Source organism: Grampus griseus, assembly GCF_964374135.1.
Source record: "Grampus griseus genome assembly, chromosome: 1".
Classification (NCBI taxonomy): domain Eukaryota; kingdom Metazoa; phylum Chordata; class Mammalia; order Artiodactyla; family Delphinidae; genus Grampus; species Grampus griseus.
The window spans coordinates 161,887,889-161,907,831 of NC_139017.1; the positions used below are offsets into that span (position 1 = coordinate 161,887,889).

The 19,943-nt window shown below is 54.1% G+C and overlaps 1 protein-coding gene across 1 annotated transcript; it reads left to right on the forward strand.

Moving 5' to 3' along the window:
* The first annotated feature begins 234 nt into the window (after positions 1 to 234).
* FGR (FGR proto-oncogene, Src family tyrosine kinase) lies at positions 235 to 17,690 on the forward strand. Its single transcript, XM_082667815.1, has 13 exons — positions 235 to 366; positions 7,368 to 7,430; positions 8,435 to 8,667; positions 9,140 to 9,242; positions 10,060 to 10,158; positions 13,253 to 13,356; positions 13,602 to 13,751; positions 14,401 to 14,556; positions 14,653 to 14,832; positions 15,411 to 15,487; positions 15,732 to 15,885; positions 16,661 to 16,792; positions 16,901 to 17,690. Exons 3-13 carry the CDS (start codon positions 8,448 to 8,450, stop codon positions 17,107 to 17,109), a joined length of 1,584 nt encoding a protein of 527 aa, XP_082523941.1. The 5' UTR covers positions 235 to 366; positions 7,368 to 7,430; positions 8,435 to 8,447; the 3' UTR covers positions 17,110 to 17,690.
* The last annotated feature ends 2,253 nt before the right edge of the window (positions 17,691 to 19,943 follow it).

The following is a 19,943-nucleotide window of genomic DNA, read 5'->3' on the forward strand; positions in this document are numbered from 1 at the left end:
TCAGGTCTGGGGACAGGAGCCAGGGTGCAGGGGGAGGCCTGGGAAAGCCGAGCCGCGGTAACCCGGGGGAAGGTGGGAAATGGGGGCGGGAGGGCCTGGGATTTGAGGGCCCCTCCCCGCTGCGGGCAGCTGGCTTGGGGCTGGGGCGTGACTGCAAGTTCTCCCCGTCGCCACCGCCACCGCGCCGCTGCGGCTGCAATAAGAGAAGTCCGAGGCTGCTTCCTCCTCTCTGCCCAGAGGGGGCGGCGGTCAGAGGCGGGCAGCACCCCAGTTTTCTCGCCCCCACCCCCGTCGGTACTTGTGGCTGCTGGGAGCCCCGGCTGGCTAGCCCCGGGGTCGGTCAGAAGCGGTGTCCCCTGGGACCAGGTAGGTGCAGTCAGGTGGGGCTGGAGGGGCAGGCGGTGCCCCGCCCCCAGCCCGCCCTAGGCCCCAGGGTCCGGGTTGCTGGGGAGTGGGGGGACGTGAACCTGGGGAAGATTGCTGAGGGAGTTGAAGGCCAAAGCGACCCCGCTCTGAAAAGAGCCTGTAAAGGAAAACTGAGGAGGCCTGGAGAGTGAAACCGGTAAAATTTGGGGAGGGCGATGAGGGAATATGGGGAAAGTAAACTAAAAGGACCCCCCAAAATGGTCTGGTGGGGAAAACGGAGGGAACCTGTAGAGATAGAATTTGGGAAAGGGGCTGAGTCGGGGGAGGGAAACTGAGGGGACCCCCACAAGGGCCTGGGAACCTTGAAAGCGAGAATTTGGGGAGAAGCTGAGGGGTCTGGAAGAGAGGAACTACTATTTGGGGGGCCTGGGAGAATCAGGTGAGGGAGTTTGCCAGAAAGGGGTCAAGGAGAACCATTTCTGGAGGACGCAGAACGTGGGGCGCAATTCCGGTGGTCCAGAAAGTCCCCCTATCCGGAATCGGCAGAAGTTGGGGGCGAAGTCTGTAGCTGGGAAGGGAGGGGAGGCTGCCACGCTGCAGCCCCCTAGACTCTCCCGCCCAGCACAGGTGGGCGGGTCCCGGTTGGCTAGGGGACTCCTTCAACTTGCTGGAGGCGTGGGTTCCCGTTTCCTGGGGAAGTCCCCGCCCTCGGCAGGGATGGGCCTCTCTGGGTGCCCCCTCCTGGCCCGCGGTGGCGGTCTCGGTCCACGTTCCTCTCGGGATCCGGGAATTGCTGGCCGCCCCGACGGAAATCCTGCCTTTGACCGCGATTGCAGGGAGGGGCTGTCTCCATGGCAACAAGAGGGCGGAGAGACCGAGCCCAGCGCTTGGCTGCAGCAGGACTCAACGCCCGCGGTGCCCCCTTTGGTCCCCTCCCCTCCCCCCCCATTTTGGGTCCTCAGTCGAGGGCGGCCTGCGGGACAGAGGAGTAAGGCAATGATGCTCAGTGTTCAGGGATCCTGAGGTGGGGAATCTGCATTCTCAGGGACTTAGCCAGACTGGGACCTTGATTGCTGTGTTACTTTAGGCAAGTTATGGGGCTTCTCTGGACCTCATTTTCCTCATTTGAATTATGTAGGACATTATCTCTGCCCCTACCCAGCTCCCATTCCCCACCTTATCCCCAGTCATGAGAACCAGGTGCAAAAAGCAGTTTTTGCCCAGTGTGCTGGAGGGGTTAAGACTTATCACCCCTTCACTTTCCCAAAAGCATGGAGCGGGACCAAGAAGCCTGACAGGGCCTCCAGGAACCAGCACACAGCTGACTTCTAGTGAAATAAATGTTTGTGGGTCTGTTGAGGCCCCATACTGGGAAAGTCAGCAGGTTTGAGATATGTCCCCCACACCCCTGCCCCCCCTTTTTTTTGCTATTTTTTGTGTTTATGTTCATGGTGTAAGCACTGGTTTGTCAGCAAGTTTTGCCGTTCTCAATTCCAAATAATACAAAGTTCAATATGAGTTTTATGGAAACTTCATTTTATTGAAACCAGTGATCCCTGAGTCCTTTGGCATCTTTCCATCTGTGTGTGGTGGTGGGAGAGCAGGGCTGTGTTCCCACTTCTAAGATGGGAAGATGGAGGTTTGGGAGTGAAGGACTGACTGGCTAGCAGTAGGGACCCAGAGTCCAGGGCATCCCGTCCCTGATGTGGTGAAGGAAGTAGCCAGAGATGAGGCCGGCGTTCCCCCCGAACCCTACCAAATCCCACGTAGCCCTCTGGAGGGGGGAGCGGGTGAGGAGGGGTGTGATGGAAGAAGGTATGGGGTTCCTGGGCTTCATGGCTGGCACCTGCTCCCCAGTGGGTGTGAAGTGGTGAGTGAGGGTGGAGAGTGTCTGTGGATGTGCTTTGGGCTTTGAGTATATGAGCATGGGCATGTGAACATATGTGTGGGTGTTTGGGTGTTCTCTGCAGCCACCTGGGGCTGACGTGGCAAAGGAAGTGGCCAGACTTTTGGGAGGATGGATAGGGAGACCCCAGAACTGGGGAAGGAGGAGCCAGGGCCCTTCCTGCACAGAGCAGACCAGGCTGGGCTACCATGGGACCCCGGGGAAGTCTGGCCACACAGTGGAATCTAGGCTCCTGTTCCCTCAGCTCCCCCTGGACCACCCATGGCTCCCATCCCCCAAGAATCTCCATTCCCTCAAGACCCCTATTTTAGAGGCTAATGAGTAGGTTTTCAGCAACAGATGAGAAACCACCTTTACCCACAAGAAATGGAGGAAATTCAGCTGACGCCCTCAGGGCCATGTGGAGGGGAAAGTGAGTGTGGCCCCTCTCCCCCCTGCAGGCACCTGGCCCTACGGGTGGCAGAGTCAGACTCTGGTATGGCCTCAGCCCCTGGGTGTTCAGGGCTGGGGGTGGTAAGGCCTCAAGCAGGAATGGTGCGAGATGGTTGGAGGTCCTATGAGAGGCGAGGGCCTCAGTGAGGGAGATGAGGGCTCAGTAAGGGCACTAGAGCCAGTGAGGGATGGAGGGTCCCAGTGAGGGGTGGAAGCATTCATCAGGGGTGTCAGGCCTTGGCGAGGGACGGTGTGCAGCGGGGCTGAGACTTGGGCCTGCTCCTGGCCAGCCCAGAGCCCTGAGGAGGAGCCGGAACTCTTGCTGGATGGTGGTTTCCTGCTGCTGTTCAGTCCCAGTTCCCTTATGGTGAAATCCCCCAGGCAGCTGGGTCAGCTCAGCCCTCCCGCCGCACCCAGAGCACTTCTCTTTCTTCTCAGCCTTGCAGCTCCTCCTCCCTCAGCCTCAGAGGGGGCTTCCCCAAGGGAAGGGAACAGAAGTGAAAGTTCACTGAGCAACTACTGAGTGCCCTGTGCTTTCAGGGGCTTGACTGCAGTTGATGCGCAGAAGCAACCCCATGAGGTAGAGATTTAGATTCCTATTTTCTAGGTGAAGGAACTGCAGCTCAGAGAGAAGTGAACTGACTTGCCCAATGTCTCAAGCTAGTTGTCAGGCAGGGTAGAATTTGAGGCGAAATCTGTCTTCAGATCCCACAGGACGTCCTGTGTCTCCATCAAAGCCCTGATGTGGCGTTGACAAGTATGGACCTCAAGGAAGATGGGTGAGCCTGGGGCTCCTATGTCCAGGAGTAGGGGTGGGAGGGAGGCAGGTTCCCTGCTGGGTGGCCAGCTGCCATATGTCAGGGGTGGTGTGATCAGTTGGCCAGGAGCTGGGTAGGAAATATGACATTCACCAGTCAGGGACAGCATGACCTCCTGCTCAGGCTTTGGAGAGCATAGCCGGGAACAGAACTCTGGACCCAAATTAATAATCCTGGCTTTGAATCCCCTGTCTGGCTGTTTGACCTCCAGCAAGTGACTTCCCCCCTACACGCAAGAGGGAGGTAGACTGATAAATGGTCCCTGGGGTCATTCTAGCATATGCTTCTCAGCCTCACTCAGCCACACTGGGCAAGAGCCTTCCCAATAACTGTACAGAAGGTACAGATGCAAAAACTGAGGCTCAGAGGGCTCACATTATTCACCCAAGGACCCAGAGCTGGGTAGGACCACACAGAGGGAGATGCTGAAGGTGGGAACAACATGGTCCAGGACTGGACCTCAGCTCTGACATCCACAACCTGATTTTGATCCAGATCAGACTTTGGAAACCAACTCCTGTCAACCAGATGTTCAAGAGGCATGTTTATTAACAGACTCAACTCCCTGCAGCGACCAGAACACTTGTAGCCGTTCTCTGAGCTAGTGCCTTTCTGGTGTTAGCAGGCAGCCTAGATCAGCGCTGAGAAAAGAGAGACCTGGATTCAGATTCTAAGAGCTATGAAAATCAGTGATTGCCTGAGAGACTCTGGGCAGGTCACTTCCCCTCGCGGGGCTGTAATGAGAATTCAGGGCATGTAGCACAGGGCCTGGCACACTGTAGGTGCTCATTAAGGTACATACGTTATTGCTTTCACAAGGACTTCAAAATACAACATCGCTTATGACGGGCTTTGGAGCCAAATTGATTGGGGTTGCATTTTAGCTTCCCCTTACTTGCTATGTAGCTAATCTTAGGGAAGTTATTTAACACCTTTGTGACTCAGCTTCTTTATCTGTAAAATAGGGGTAAAAATAAAACCTACCTCATAGGGTCACTAAATGAGATCAATCATGGGAATTGCTTGGCACAATGTCAGGCACTGAGTAGGTGTTTAATAAATTAGCATTTTAGAACTAATAGTCATTGCCCCCCCACCCCAGACTTTTAGGAAGTCAAATTACCCTCCTAGGAATTGGTGGCTGGTAGTTGAGATCAGAGCTAGGTGAGGACAGAGTCCTGGGGGGCTATTTTCGTGCAGATGCCAAGCAGAGAGGACCCTACCTGCTCCCTTTCTCTCTTTCCTAGCTTTAGCTCTTTAGTTCTCTGTCTCTGCCTCTCTCTTTCTCCGTCTCTGTCCCTCTCTGTCTCTCTACCTCTCATTTCTGTCTGTTTGTCTCTTCTCTTTGTTTCTTTCTGGCAGTGACATGCTGGAGCTAGCTAGCTGGTACTGGCTCTTGGGAGCTGATTCTGCGAATCTCTTTCCAGCCCAGCGTTCAGGAAGTCACTTCAGTAACTTGAAATCAGCCATGGTGGGAATATTTACACCATGGAAATCAGCAACTGCTACAAATCAGGGCCCTTTTCCCCCCTTTTCTTTTAAGTCAGTATACCAGTCAGTATACCCTGCCCCCGCTGCTTTGCCAGGGCTCTCCCTAAGCCCATAGAGCCTTCCGCCTCCTTCTCGGAAGCTGACAGTTTCTGAACCCACGTTCCACTCCAGGCGTGCAGAATTCTGGGCTCCCCTTAGGCTGATTTGAAAACATTGTGGTAACAGGTACCTGTGTATTGTTGGAAGTGGCCGCATTGTATCTAAGTGGGGACCCAAGAGGTTGTATAAGTTTGTATCTCTTACAGAGGGGAGCTCTGTGTGGGTCTGTGACTCAGGGATGGGGGAGCTACATATATCTCTGGGTTTCCCTCTGGGGGCTCTGTGCACCTGTGCATGCTTGCAGGAATAGCTGTAATCATCTGTGTCTGTGACCAGGCAATGGAGAGAAGTGGTTCAGATCCTGGAACCAAACGCCAGGATACATCATCTGTGTGACCTTGGGCAAGTTTCTAAACCTCTCTGTGCCTCAGTCGCCTTATCAATAATTATAATACTTACCTCGTAGAGTTGTCGTGAGAATAAAATGAGGTAATATATATATATAAAGCGTTGAATGCAGTGGCTGGCACAGAGGAAGTGCTATAAATCCTCCATATGCTATTCTTTGGGGAGGCTGTGTGTGTGTGCATGTGTGTGTGTGTGTGTGTGTGTGTGTGTGTAGATGGGTGAGGGCTGAAGGTGTGTGTGTATTCACAGATGTCTGCATCTGTGAATCTGTACAGAGGAGCTCAGAGTCCCTGTGTGAGGCGCTGCGTGTAGCTGAGGTGACGTGTGTGCGTCTGAGAAGGTGTCGGGAGGGCCGTGTGGACCTGCGTGTAGGGCTCTGTGTTGTTTGAGACGTGCAATGTGTCTTCCTGTGAGAAGACCTCCATTCTCACCCTATAACCTTTGTTTTCATCTTACCCCCATCTGTTTCCTCAGTGCCTGAAATCCCCTGCCTTAGCTCTAGATGCCCCCCACCTCCACGTCTATTCTCTCCCTGAGTCTAACCAGCCCTGTAGCCCTTCAGACAGTGGCTTCACCCCAGGGGAGGGGTCCTGAGGTGAAGACCTCGGCAATGGCTTGGTGAACAGGGCCTATTTTGGGGCTCAAACCACAGCCTGCTTCACAGCTCACCACATGGGTGTCACCCCCCCCACACACACACGGGAGAATGGTTACAGCGGAGCATGAGACAGGCTGGTGGGTCTAGAGTGGGAGTCAGGGCACTGATGTGACAGAGCCATCAGCCAAGCAGCTGGATCCAGTGGATCCAGGAAGGCTTCCTGGAAGAGGTGAGTCGTGCTGGGTAGGAGGGGCAGGACCCATAGAGAAGAGGGGGGAGCCTATCCATAAAGGGAACTGGACTTGGGAGTTGAGAAAAGCAAGACCGGGCACCTGTCCCAAGGATCCTTGGGCCCCTCTGGGAGAAATCAGGGTTCACTGGGTTGGTGAACCCTCTCATATCTCATATCTGAGGAAACCGAGCCCTCTCCCCAGCAGTTCCTCTCTGAGTGTTGCAGTGGCAGAGTTTCTGGAGGGGCGTGGAGAGCCCTTGCTCAATGACCTGCCTGCCGTGTCGCTCAGAGGACACAAAGGCTTGGCTCACTTAGGGGTTCCCCAAGGGACCCTGGTGGCTCTGGCTTCTGACCTGGGCCTTCCCCTGATGTGGGGATAAGAACAAGCTCTGGAGGTAGGTGTCCACCTGCACTCAGCTACCAGACATAGTCCTGGGGTTGCCAGAGTTTACCCAGCCCAGGGTGGGAACAGAGGCAGCGCCCGGAGGCTGGGCTTGTTTTTAGGAGACAGTGACCAGAGGCCTGTAGTGAGCTGAGCAGGGCTTGACAGAAATCCTATTAGAGACATGAGTCTAACCCAAAGGTACGAGTGTGTGAGTGTACGAGTCTGTTAGCCTGAGAGGCAGCCTGTGGCGTGTGTGTGCCTGTGTGTGCTACCATGCATCAGGGCCTGGGCTCGTGTGAGAGTCAGTTGTGTTGGTGTGTGGCAGTGCTGGTGAGCACACTCATGCAAGTGTGCGCTGTGAGTACTGGTGTGTCACTGTGTGCTGCCATGGGTGCTACTCTATGTGTTGGTGTGTCAGGTGGATATGAGTGCGAGAGGGCTGGTGTGGTGGCGTGTCCTGTCTGGGGGTGGATGTATAAGTGAGCCGGGGCTGTGGGAAGGAAAATGAAGGCAGAAGGCATGCTAGGGCCGAGCCCGGGCCCCCTGGCTTCCCGGAGAGGACAGGCGCCGGCATCTGGCTGCAGGAACACTGGCAGAGACTTCACCTTCCGTGTCCTCTGTCTCGCCTTCAGGTCTCTGGCCCCTCCCAAGGACCATGCCGCAGCCCCACTGACCCAGGAGTAGGGGCCTGAGGGGTGAGTGGGAGGAATGGGGACTGAGGGCTCTCAGGGTCAGGAAATGGGGTAGGGGTGGCTTTTCTGGGCCCCACAATTCCTCACAGCCCCCTCCTCCTACAAGGACCCTGTTGCTAGGTAACAGATGGGGGAGCCGGAATGAGGCAGCTTGAAAGGCCAGAGGCTGGACCCACGACAGGAAATGGCCTTGATCCCCCTCTGCAGGGAAGCTCCAGGTGCAGGCACACAGCCCTCACACACACTTACACACAAACACACATCGATACATAGACATGCACACACACATAGAGACACACACATACCCACAGAGACATGCACACCTACTTACACAGACCTACACACACAGATACACACACGCAGACAGGCACAAATACTCCCACTCAGGGCTATGCACACAGACGCGACACACAGATACAGAGGCACCCACTCACACACACCCACCTGCATGCACAGTCACACACACACACAGGCACGCACATGCACGCTCACACAGAAACACATGCATACGTAATACTCATACAGACATGAACACACAGAGTCATCACATGCAATAAACATACACACACTCATACACACACTCACATAAACACACAGACGCAGACATTCACAAAAGGCTGCACATACACACACACACACACACCAGCAAACTCACAAATACTCAGAGATACACACACGAGCACTCTGACGGAGTCACGGAAACCCAACACATTGAAGCGCTAGGAGGCAAAAATATGTAAATGAACACAGCAACATCGTGAAGCAGAAAACCAGCCCCGTGGAGGAGACACATACTCTCTCCACACACACTAAGGCAGCTGGGGGGGTGGACGCAACGGTGGCCCTGCCCCACCTCTATCCCTCACTAGGGAGGACACCCCCTACTCCAGGCCTGAGAGAGAAAGCTGCATGCCTGCATGAGTGTGTGTGTGCAAGCGTGCGTGCATGTGTGCCTAGGGTGGCATATCTGGCAGGGGCCCCAAGTGAAGCATGCCCCCGTTCTGTAGCAGGGCACGTGGAATGGGCTGTGTGTTCTGCAAGAAGTTGGAGCCGGGGCCCAAGGAGGATGGTGGCCTGGAAGAGGACTTCAGGGGCTACGGGGCTGCAGACTGCTGTGGCCCTGCCCCTACTCAGGGCCGGCCTGCATCCTCCTTCGCCCATATCCCCAACTACAACAACTTCTCCCCTCAGCCCGCCAGCCCCGCCTTCCTCAATGGGGGCACCATCAGGGGCATCTCAGGTGAGTCCAATGGGCTGGAGTCAGGCACTGACTGGACCCTGGCAGGACCTAGGGGACGGAGAGACTTGGACTTGCCCTTAGGAGCCTCCATTATGATTTGGGAGACACGGCCCTGCTTTTAGCGCACAGTCTGAGGGAGTATGTACAGCCCTACCTTCAGAAACCCCAGTCTGAGGGGGAGACATAGTTCTGTTCCCAGTCTGAGAGAAGGACTCTGATGACAGATGCCGGTGGGAAGTCTGCTTGGTGGGGGAGAGCAGAAGCGACTCCCCAGGGAGCCCCCAAGGGGGGAGGGATGGGCTTGAAGGTGTGTGTCCTGAATCCACGTCCAAAGCAGAAATCCACTGCATTCCAAAGACCTTTGCGAGCCAGTGCACTGCAGCAGTGGGGAGGCGTAGTGCCTGGCTGTGGAACAGGACTCTGGGGGTGCAGCCCCTGTGGTGCCCCCTGATGAGTAGCCCTGACTCTGCAGGGACTGGGGTGACCCTGTTCATCGCCCTTTATGACTATGAGGCCCGAACAGAGGATGACCTCACCTTCGCCAAGGGCGAGAAGTTCCACATCCTGAACAACATGTAAGTGATCAGGCCACCAGCTCAGGACACGGCCTAGACCGGGAGCAGGACCCAGAGAGGAATCCTGCCTGCTCCTTGTCCTCAGAAAGCTCTAGCCTAGTTGGGGAGGGATACTTGACAATCACAGGCCGGGGTGGTTGCTACTATGTAGGGGAAGCCTGAGGAACTACGGGCACAGAAAGAACACCAGCCATGGTCTCCAGGGTAGTAGTGATCAGGGCAGGCTTTCTGGAAGGGATTTCTAAGCTGAGACTAGAAAAATGAATAGACATTGAAAGAAGGGGTGAGAAAAAAGGAAGAGAGAGCGAGAGAGAATGAAACTAGAGAGAACGAAACTAAATGATGACTTCTGGAAACCACCAAGTGGTTCAGTATAGGTGGGCCATAAAGTATGAAGTGCAGAACAGAGAGAGCAGATCCTGGAGAGGTGGGTGGGAGCAGATTCTGCAGGGCTCTTTAAGCCATCTTGAGGAGTCTGGATTTTATCAAGAAGGAAATATAGCCATTGGAGGGGTTTTTAATGGAGAAGTGACCTAGTTAGCTGTCCACTGCCCGCCCAAACCCCAGCCCAGCTGAAGTGTCAGAAAAGAAAGCCAGGAGGCCCAGATGTCCCCAGACATATTCCTTCAGCAGGGAGAAGCTCCCGGGGCAGCTGCAGTGGCTGGGGCAGAACAGACGAAAGCCTTGGGGAGGGTGTGTACCCAAGGTGAGGGGTTGGCAGGGCCAGTGTCCACCTGATCCTCGGCGTGACCCTGCCTGGCCCCATGGTGCCCCAGGGGCTGGGTTGCCAACGACGACGCCTGTTCTGTGCCTTCAGCGAGGGTGACTGGTGGGAGGCTCGGTCCCTCAGCTCTGGACAAACTGGCTACATTCCCAGCAACTACGTGGCCCCTGTGGACTCCATCCAGGCTGAAGAGTAAGTAGGGGTTGGGGGGAGGCCAGCCTTACAGACAGGACCCTGGAGTCCAGACTCAAGGCCACCTCTTGGGCAAGTCACAGCTCTACTCTGAGCCTGTCTCCTTACCTGTAATTCTGTAAGATCTTTGTGAGGATAAAAAGATAATAATGATGACACTAAGAGTAAGTAAATATTATCTAGCATGTACTATGTTCTGGACACTATTCAAAGTGCTTCCTGTGCATTAACAAAGTTAGAAACTAATAGAATCCTATTTTACAAATGAGGAAACTGAGGCACAGAGAAATTAAATATCCTGCCCAGTTCACATGGCTAGTAAGTAGGTGGAGCTGGTATTTGAACCCAGATAGTCTGGCTACATTTGCTAAGCATTATATATATATAGCCTCTCGGAGATAACAGCAGTGTATAAACTTTAAAAAAAAATTGTAAAGTGCTAAACAGATGGAAGGGGGCATTACTTAGAATTAATTCTATTAAGGAATCAGGCAAGTATCATTTATGGAGTATCTTGATGTAATTGAGATACTATGACAGATACTTTACCTATCTAGATTCATTTAATTCTCACAGTAACACTATGGATATTATTATTGTCCCATTTTACAGATGAGGAAACTGAGGTTCATAAAATCTCTTTATCTAGCCTCACATATACATACATATATGGGAAAAGTAAAGATTGGAGAGACGGCAGAATGGGAGTCACCAGGACTTGGTGACTGATTTGCCACTGGGCTATGGGGAGTGGGAGGAATCCAGGGTGACCCAAAACCTTCCTGAGGAACTGAGTGGGTGCCATTTGCTAAAGTGGGGAACACAGGAGCAGGCACAGATACATGAGCGAGCTTGTTAGGTTGAATTCGTGGAGAGGAACACCCACATGGAAGAGACGGCCAGCAATTAGATTAGGTTGTGCTTTGTATGCGAGGTGCCCAGCCCATGCCAAGCCATGCCCCTGAATTAGCCCAGAGGAAGGGGCATCTTATTCTCATTGGAACTAAGGCTCCTTAGTTTGTTTGCTGTGGCTCCTGCAGAGGGCACACCTGGGCTGGGGTGGCAGGACTCTTCAGAGTGGAGATGATAAATAGAGCTGCACAGGGGAGTGAAGGAAGAGGGAGAAGAGTGAGAAAGAGATTGGCCCTAGGACCCAACTTTGGAAAGAGCTGTTGGAAAACCAGGCCAGGCTAAGTCAGAACAGCCAAGAGGGTGGAGGGGAGGTTTCAGGAAACAAGAGAGGGAGTGTCAGAGGCTGCCACTGGATTTGGCAGTGGGGGTGACCTTGGTGAGAGATCTCTCCATGTGAAGTGGGGGTGGAGGCCAGACAGCAGAGCCTGGGAGGGAGTGGGAGGTGAGGAAGTAGAGACCCAAGTGTGAAGTGCTTTTTCAAGTGAAGGAAGGTGAGAGATATAGCAGAATGTTGATGGCAGGATAGAGCTTAGAACGGTTTCCTTTGGGGAAGGAAGAAATGTGGGCATATGTAGAGGCTGGTGGTGGGATGGAGAGGCTGCTGATGGGGGCTGGTCGGTGGGGGAGAGGTGTCCTTGAGCAGATGGGAGTGAACGGGGTCCTGAGCTCAAATGGGATGAGGCCTTCATCTGGAGAGGGTGGTAGGAGGCGTGGAGGAGAGGAGAGGTGATGAGGCAGAAGATGAGAGGTTTGGGGGTCCACATCTCGGCGGCAGTGTTGTGAAGTTCAGAGAGGCACTCCATGCAGTGTCATGGTTAAGAACAGTGTCGTGGTCAAGAGCGCATGCCCTAGAGCAGACAGCTTGGGTTCCTGTTCCGGCAGCACAGCTTAAGAGTCGGGTGGCTGTGGGTAAGTTGCTTAACCACTAGGCATTTCAATTTTCTCGTCTGTCTAATGCGGGTTAATAATAGTACCTACTTCACAGTGTTGTTATAAGACTTAAATGAATACATATATGTATGACAGCAGAGCCTGACACAAAATAAGCGGTGTTATGATTACGTCAATTATTAAGGTGTAGCTAATGTCATGGGTGTGAGTGGGGGCAGAGCATTGATAAAACTTGGGAATGTGTTCTGTCTGCATAGTTCTTCAATAGTTTCCCCTTTCCCACCCTGCCTGCCCTCCTGGACACGCTATTCGCCAATGCCTTCCCCGCTTCCCCAAACTGTGCGTAGTACCCAGGTATGGATTGACAGTCCCAGAGTTCACTGAGACTGCCACCTCCCTTGATTTGAAAACTATGCTCCTTTTAATTCAGCCCAAGATGGTCACAGGCCAATTTAGTGATCAAACGACATCTGAGTCTTCTATGACACCTACGGTCACCTCGACTCTCCCAGTGTACTCTCACAGTTGGTTTCAGGCTACAGTTCAGTTCCAGAAAGAATATCCAAGAGACAGCAGGGATGCTTGAGGTCTGAGGTTGAAGTAGAGACTTAGAACAACATCCAGATTTAAGAGAGTGGAGGAAAAGCAGCAGTCAGAGCTGGGCAGCAGCCGTCAAAAAGAGGGGAAGAGGGAGTTCCCTGTCAGTCCAGTGGTTGGGGCTCGGCGCTTTCGCTGTCGTGGCCCGGGTTCAATCTCTGGTCAGGGAATTAAGATCCCACAAGCCACGAGGTGCAGCCGAGGGGGGGGAAGAAAAGGAGGGGAAGAGAAGCAGGAAGGGGTGTCGATCTGGACGACAAATGAGGAAAGGGTTTGAGATGTGTGCAGGGAGAGGAATCTGAGCGACTGCCTGCGATGGTGGGAAAAGAAGTAGGGTGGGTGGCAAAGGATTTCAGGTAGAGCTCATCAGCCAGCCCTGTGGGCAGGTCAGTTCCCCTCTCTGTGCCTCAAGTTCCTCATCTGTAAATGAGCCTATGGAAGGAGCGGTAGTGAGATGGACCCTGATGAGGTCACTGATGACCGGGGTTCTAGCAATTTAAATTCAAGAGAAACCCAGAGAGTGGAGAGAAGTCTAACCTTTATTGGGCACCTTCTGTGTACCAGGCATTCTACATTCGCCTTCTCTGTGATCCTCCCAATCAGGCTGAATCTTGGCTACTGAGGTGACTTTTCCCAGGAGGCTGGGTTGGGGGTTGAACTGGGTGTATCTGACTCTTGCCTGCCCTCCCAACAGGTGGTACTTTGGAAAGATCGGGAGGAAGGACTCAGAGAGGCAGCTGCTCTCCCCGGGGAACCCCCGGGGGGCCTTTCTCATTCGAGAGAGCGAGACCACCAAAGGTGGGGCTGTGCCACTGACCATACAACAGGGAAGCCTAGCCTTTAGGGGGGAGGCTAGGAGCCGTGGGGTGGGGCTTGGGACAGGGCCACGACTGGGACAGGGTTGGAGGGGCAGAGGTAAAGCTGGGACTGGGTTCAGGGGATGTGGCCATCCAACCTCAGAGTCCCCAGCCCTGTGGGCCTCTCTGGGCTCCCAGACTGGGGATGACGAGGAAAGCTGGCCCAGAGGTGACCCTTGCCCACAGGCGCCTACTCCCTGTCCATCCGGGATTGGGACCAGGCCAGAGGCGATCACGTGAAGCATTACAAGATCCGCAAGCTGGACACAGGTGGCTACTACATCACCACGAGGGCTCAGTTCGCCTCGGTACAGGAGCTGGTGCAGCACTACCTGGGTGAGGGCAGCCCTCAAGGCTGGCGTGTGCTTCAGATTCCTGAACCAATCCGCTGAGACCGAGGCCCAGAGAAGGGGCTCCCAAAGCAGTAGTGGCTGGACCAGAACTAGAACCCAAATATCCGGGCTCCCAGCCCAGGATCCTGCTCTGTAGGTTTCCAGAGGAAACTGAGGCATGAAGCTGTCCATGGCCAAACGATGCCCTCTAATGTCTGAGCTGGGTAGGAGACTGAGTGGACCTGACTTGGAGGATGGGCTGTGGGGTTGAGGGGAAGGTTAGCATCCATGCCTGGTTTCTGCTTTGGTTGGTTAGGCCAAGGATAGGTCCGTGGAAGGGTGAGGGCTTCATGTCCACACCTTTGTCTGGAATTCCCAAATCCATTTCTACCTGTCAGGCCCAGCTGGAGGCCACCTCTTATGCGAAGGCCCCAATCCTTTCAGGGATCATCTCTCCCTCTGGTGCCACCTCGTTCCCTGGGCACCAACATGTTCACCTACTCAGTGGACCAGGTTGCCTTCTGCCCTGGCCTGTGACCTCAGCTGTGTCCTAGTTCCTTATAACTGATCTTGGGGGCTGGGGTGGGGTGAGGAATGTGTGGGCCATTCTGGTCTGCCTTTGACCTCCAACCTCCCAATCCCCCACTGCCCAGAGGTGAACGATGGGCTGTGCCACCTGCTCACGGCGGCCTGCACCACCGTGAAGCCGCAGACGCTGGGCCTGGCCAAGGACGCCTGGGAGATCAGCCGCAGCTCCATCGCGCTCGAGCGGCGGCTGGGTACCGGCTGCTTCGGGGATGTGTGGCTGGGTACGGAGGTCCTGGGAGCGGGGGCCGGGGCCCGAGGCAGGGGCGAGGGCTTGGGACGGCGGCGAGCCGGTCCTGACAAGCCTTTCCGCCCGACAGGCATGTGGAACGGCAGCACGAAGGTGGCGGTGAAGACGCTGAAGCCGGGCACCATGTCCCCGAAGGCCTTCCTGGCGGAGGCGCAGATCATGAAGCTGCTGCGCCATGACAAGCTGGTGCAGCTGTACGCAGTCGTATCGGAGGAGCCCATCTACATCGTGACAGAATTCCTGTGCCACGGTGAGGGGCGGGGTCATGAGGCGGAGTCTGGAAGGGCGGGATTTGGGGCGAAGTTAAGGTGCGTGTCTCTGGGGGAGGAACTTGGGTGGCGACTTGGGATGGGGCGAGGAACAATGGGCAGGGTCCGAGTGAGGGGCCGGAATGAGTGAAAACACAGGCGCGCTGGGAGTGGGGGCGGGGCCAAGTTAGACGGGGCGGGCCCGGCCTGGGGGCGGAGCCTCGTGGGTGGTCAGCTGGTGGGTGGAGCTTGGGCGAGTGAAGGCGGGATCTGTGATGAGAAAGGATCTGGGGCAGAGTCTTAGTGGGGTTTGTCTAGGGAAGATGGAGGAAGAGAAGAAATGAGACGTGGGCAGAATCAGGGTGTCTGTGAGAGTAGGGCCTGGGCGAGATCTGTGAAGGGTTGAGGCACCTGGCAGAATCCTGAGCGGGGGCGGATCTAGGGTGAGAGGCCTGGGAGCAAGGGATGGGGTCAAAATATGTGAGAGGAGTCATGGAGAGGGGCGAGGCCAAGAGAGAGAAGGCAAGCCTGGAGCTGGGAGTAGTGTCTTGATGCTGATTTTTTGAGTTCTCCTCCCCAGGTAGCTTGCTGGAGTTCCTCAAGGACCGGGAGGGCTGGGATTTGAGGCTGCCCCAACTGGTGGACATGGCAGCCCAGGTAAACTGGGACAACAGCCTTTAACTCTCAGAGCCCCTCCTATTATTTTCCACAAATCCCTGTGTCCTCAAACGCCTAGCCTACCCCTGGAAGTGCAGCCCCAGCCCCCTGGATCATCTGTGCGACCTGAGGCAGGGCACTGCCCCTCTCTTTGAGCCCCAGTCTGGAAAGTGGGGCTTTCCCCACGCAAATGATCCCCCACGCAAACCATGGTGTTCCCATCTCTCTATACCTTCGCCCCCAGGTAGCTGAGGGCATGGCCTACATGGAGCGCATGAACTACATCCACCGAGACCTGAGGGCAGCCAACATCCTTGTGGGGGAGCGGCTGCTGTGCAAGATTGCTGACTTCGGGCTGGCCCGTCTCATCGAGGATGATGAATACAACCCCCATCAAGGTGCCCTGCCTCACCCCACCTTCCAAGAGCTCCCCAGTGCACCAAGGGGCTGCCATGGGGCCCCACATTCCCGCAGACCATCCGGGACATTCCCACTCTAATGTAGTGTAAGAGGCAACTCTGGGTTCAAACCCAGCTCCTTCACTTACCAACCATGTGGACTTGGGCAAGTCACCTTACCTCTCTGGGAGCTGTCTTTTCTCACAATAAAATTCTCAATGAAAATATTCAGACAACAGTAAGTCAACAGATATTTACCAAGCACCTACTATGTGCAAGGCACTGCTATAAATCTCAAGTGAAAGACCATAGAGTGTAATAGGGAAAATGCTGTAGCCAGAATGCCTGGGTATGAATCCTAGACACTTACAAGCTGTGTGATTTGGGCAAGTTATTAACTACTCAGTGCCACCTTTTCCTCTTCTGCACAATGGGGATAATAATAGTAATAGTAAAAAAAATAGTAATAAAACTCACAGGGTTTTCATGAAAGTTAATTGAATTAATGCATGTAAATCGCTTAAAATGGTGCCTGGCACATGGTAAAGGCTATACAAGTGTTAGCTATTATTATGATTGGAATTATTACAATGTTTATAAAGTGCCCGGTACTATACTAGACACAGTAACAAGTGCTGGCTAGATACCAGGTCTTTTCTGTTATGCCCAGAGACCTCTGTGCTTAGGGTCTCCAGTCCTAAAGATGCCATTCTCTTAATCCAGCTGTCCCCAGGGATTTCTGCACTAACTTTCCCTTCTCCCCCAATCTCCCCAGGGACCAAGTTCCCCATCAAGTGGACAGCCCCAGAGGCTGCCCTCTTTGGCAGATTCACCATCAAGTCAGATGTGTGGTCCTTTGGGATCCTGCTCACTGAACTCATCACCAAGGGCCGAGTCCCCTACCCAGGTTTGCTGGGAGGTGGGGAGGTGGAAGGGTGGTCATGGGAAGGGCTTCTTCCTGGTTGCCTTTTCAGGAGGGGCTAAGCCCCCTGACTGACGGAGCCCCACCCTCCAGGCATGAATAAACGGGAAGTGCTGGAACAGGTGGAGCATGGCTACCACATGCCGTGCCCCACAGGCTGCCCAGCATCCCTGTACGAGGTCATGGAACAGACCTGGCGTCTGGACCCGGATGAGAGGCCTACCTTCGAGTACCTGCAGTCCTTCCTGGAGGACTACTTCACCTCCACAGAACCCCAGTACCAGCCTGGGGATGAGACATAGCCTGTTTGGGCATCAACCACCTCTCTGGGGGTGCTCACCAGCCCTTCCAATTGCCAGGGCTCTGGTCCCAAAGCCCCGCAGGCCTAGAACCCTATAGAGTCCTAGCATGTCAGAGCAAGCAAGTTGCTTTTGGCATCATCTAGGGCAACCCATTCATTTTAAAGATGAGGCAAATCAAGGCTCAGAGATAACCCCTCACCACCTCTGGCCCCAAGCTCTATTTCTCCCCTTCCCACTTCTGCCCCTGCGTGCCTCTAGTCTTCCTGTCTGCACTCCCCCCACAAAAGAAATGCTCAGATCTTGTCTAGTTATTTATAAAACTGTATATCCTTTCCCTCACTTATCTCCTGTCCCTGCTTTCCTACCCTGTCATCCCACCCTGGTCCTGGCCCCCAGAATTCACCTCCTACTCAATTCTCTCATGTCTGTAAGTTACAAAGAGAGGGAAAGACTTTGCCGGATCCCTTTCCTGCTGGATGGATTCTGTAGTCCAGGACTGAGGTCCAAGCCCAGGGTGAAGGAGAGTGTTGCTGAGGGCTCATCCCCTCTCTGAATCATGTGTGTGTTTACTGATTTTGTAAATAAGAAAAGTGACAATATGAATCCTTGAGCCGTGAAAATCCCTTCCTGTGGGAGGGATGGTGGTCGGTGGGAGGTGAGTGGGGTTGCTTTGGCCGCTGGGAGGCAGGGGAGGCAAGAGAGCGCCCTAATGCCTACTAAGCACAGGGCACCCAAGGTGCCCTAGGACACCCCAAAGTCCTGAAGCTCATCCCCTTGTGAGTTTAGGGTGAGTTGAGAGATGGATATAGAAGACAGGTAACTGCAGATCAAAACATCTCCTTCATTACTGATGTAGCTTTCAGTCTGCATGCAGTGGTTTTGCTAATTCTTTAGTTGATTTCAGCAGATCTACTGTTCATCACAGGCACCACAGAAGACCCTCAGGCCTCCCTGAGTGGGGCAAGGGGAAGACCACAGTGGACCCTCTGCAGCTCCCCAGAAGGGACAAGGGGTGGGTGGGGAGAGGCCTGAGAGTCTAGCTCATTGGATTTCACTTGGGGCAACTGTGCCCCCAGGGGGCTTCTGGAGAGGTTTGGAGGCAGTTTTGTTAGTCACAATGACCGGGGGCTCCTACTGGCATGTAGTGGACAGGGAGGGGGCTGCTTAACAGCCTGCCATGTACCCTGCAATGAAGATTTGTCCCCCCCCCCCCGGCTCCCCCTTTGAGAGACTCCAGCAGCTGATGTGCCTCCGGGTGGAAACAAGACAAACAGGGAGGGCTTCCCTGGTGGCGCAGTGGTTGAGAGTCTGCCTGCGGATGCAGGGGACGCAGGTTCGTGCCCCGGTCCGGGAAGATCCCACATGCCACGGAGCGGCTGGGCCCCTGAGCCATGGCCGCTGAGCCTGCGCGTCCGGAGCCTGTGCTCTGCAACGGGAAAGGCCACAACAGTGAGAGGCCCGCGTACCGCAAAAAAAAAAAAAAAAATAGACAAACAGGGAATAAGGATTCCCACCTCTCCCATCAGGAAGTTGTTGACCCCTGACTTATTAAGGGAATGGCCAGGGGAAAGAGTCTGGGGGCTGGGAATCACTGCTACGCTTGGCAGACAATGACTAAGCATTGACTCTGTGAAGGGCCATTTGCTGGCAGGACCCTGGGAACACAGAAATGAACAAGACCTGTCCCTGTCCTAGAAGAGTTCACAGTCAGGCTGGGTAGAAATAATAGTAATAATAACTCATTTATTAAGTGTCAGCTGAATGCCGGATGTGTTTACATCCATCTTTTCATTTAACCCATTCCTGAATCTGGTTCTATGATTAGCCCCCCTCCATTTACAGATGAGGAAACTGAGGCCCAGGGGTTACATGATGTACCAAGGTCACACAGATATACGTGACAGAGCTGGGATTTGAACCCAGGTCTCACACCAAGGCCCATGATCTTTCTACCAGACCTTGCTGCCTCTGGGCCTTGGGAAAAGATCCTATCTGTCCCAGGTGGATGTCTGGGTGATCCTTCTCTCTCGAAATATTGGTAGAAGGAGTCCCTGGAAACCCCCCAAGCTGAGTGACTTAAAGGAAAGCGGATGAGGTGGCCAGTGCAGATGGAGCATTCCCTGTGCTCAGCCCTGTGCTGGGGATGGCTGAACAGGAGCGATAAGATGGGTAGAGGCCAAGTGGCTGCTTAGAGAAGTGGTCACAGGAGTGGGAGCCTTAGCTCTGTACATTCCAACTCTCAGGGGCCAAGGCTTCCAGAAGGCCATGTTCTCTGGCAAACCAAACTCACAAGAGCCTGATGTATAAACCAGAAGCCTAGTGTTTCCACCTGCCATGGAGTAAGCAGATAAGAGCACAGTTCTGGAGCTGTAGTGTAGTATTGTGAATCTTGCCTCTACCACTTGCTAGCTGTGCCACTTAGTGCAAGCTATTAATCTCTCCAAGCCTCAATTTCTTTATCTTTGAAATGGAAATAAATGCACAATACATGTTAGCTGTCTTTGTCACTACCACTTACAAATCATTTACTCTATGCCAGACATCCTACTAAGTGCATGTCGCCTACTAAGTGCACAGAGCCCTATAAGGTGAGGGCTATTATATCTTGATTTTACTAATAAGGAAACTGAAGCGCAGTGAAGTAAATAGATTATAAGACATAATGGCAGAGCAGGGGCTTGAACCAGGTCCTCTGACTCCAAAATCAGTGCTCTCAGTATCTAGAGTCTTTCCCTGGGACCAGACTATTCCTGTCTGCCCAGAGGGGCTCTGCCTGGCACCTGGATATCCATTTAGTTTAAATGGAGGCCCAGCAGGGCAGTGAGCCACCTGGA

Bases quoted from the DNA above. Each gene is read 5' to 3' on its own strand.
- FGR (XM_082667815.1), top strand. From the start codon at position 8,448: ATGGGCTGTGTGTTCTGCAAGAAGTTGGAGCCGGGGCCCAAGGAGGAT. The intron at 9,243-10,059 runs GTAAGTGATCAG...CTGTGCCTTCAG, and splicing joins TTCCACATCCTGAACAACAT to CGAGGGTGACTGGTGGGAGG. The intron at 16,793-16,900 runs GTTTGCTGGGAG...CCCACCCTCCAG, and splicing joins GGGCCGAGTCCCCTACCCAG to GCATGAATAAACGGGAAGTG.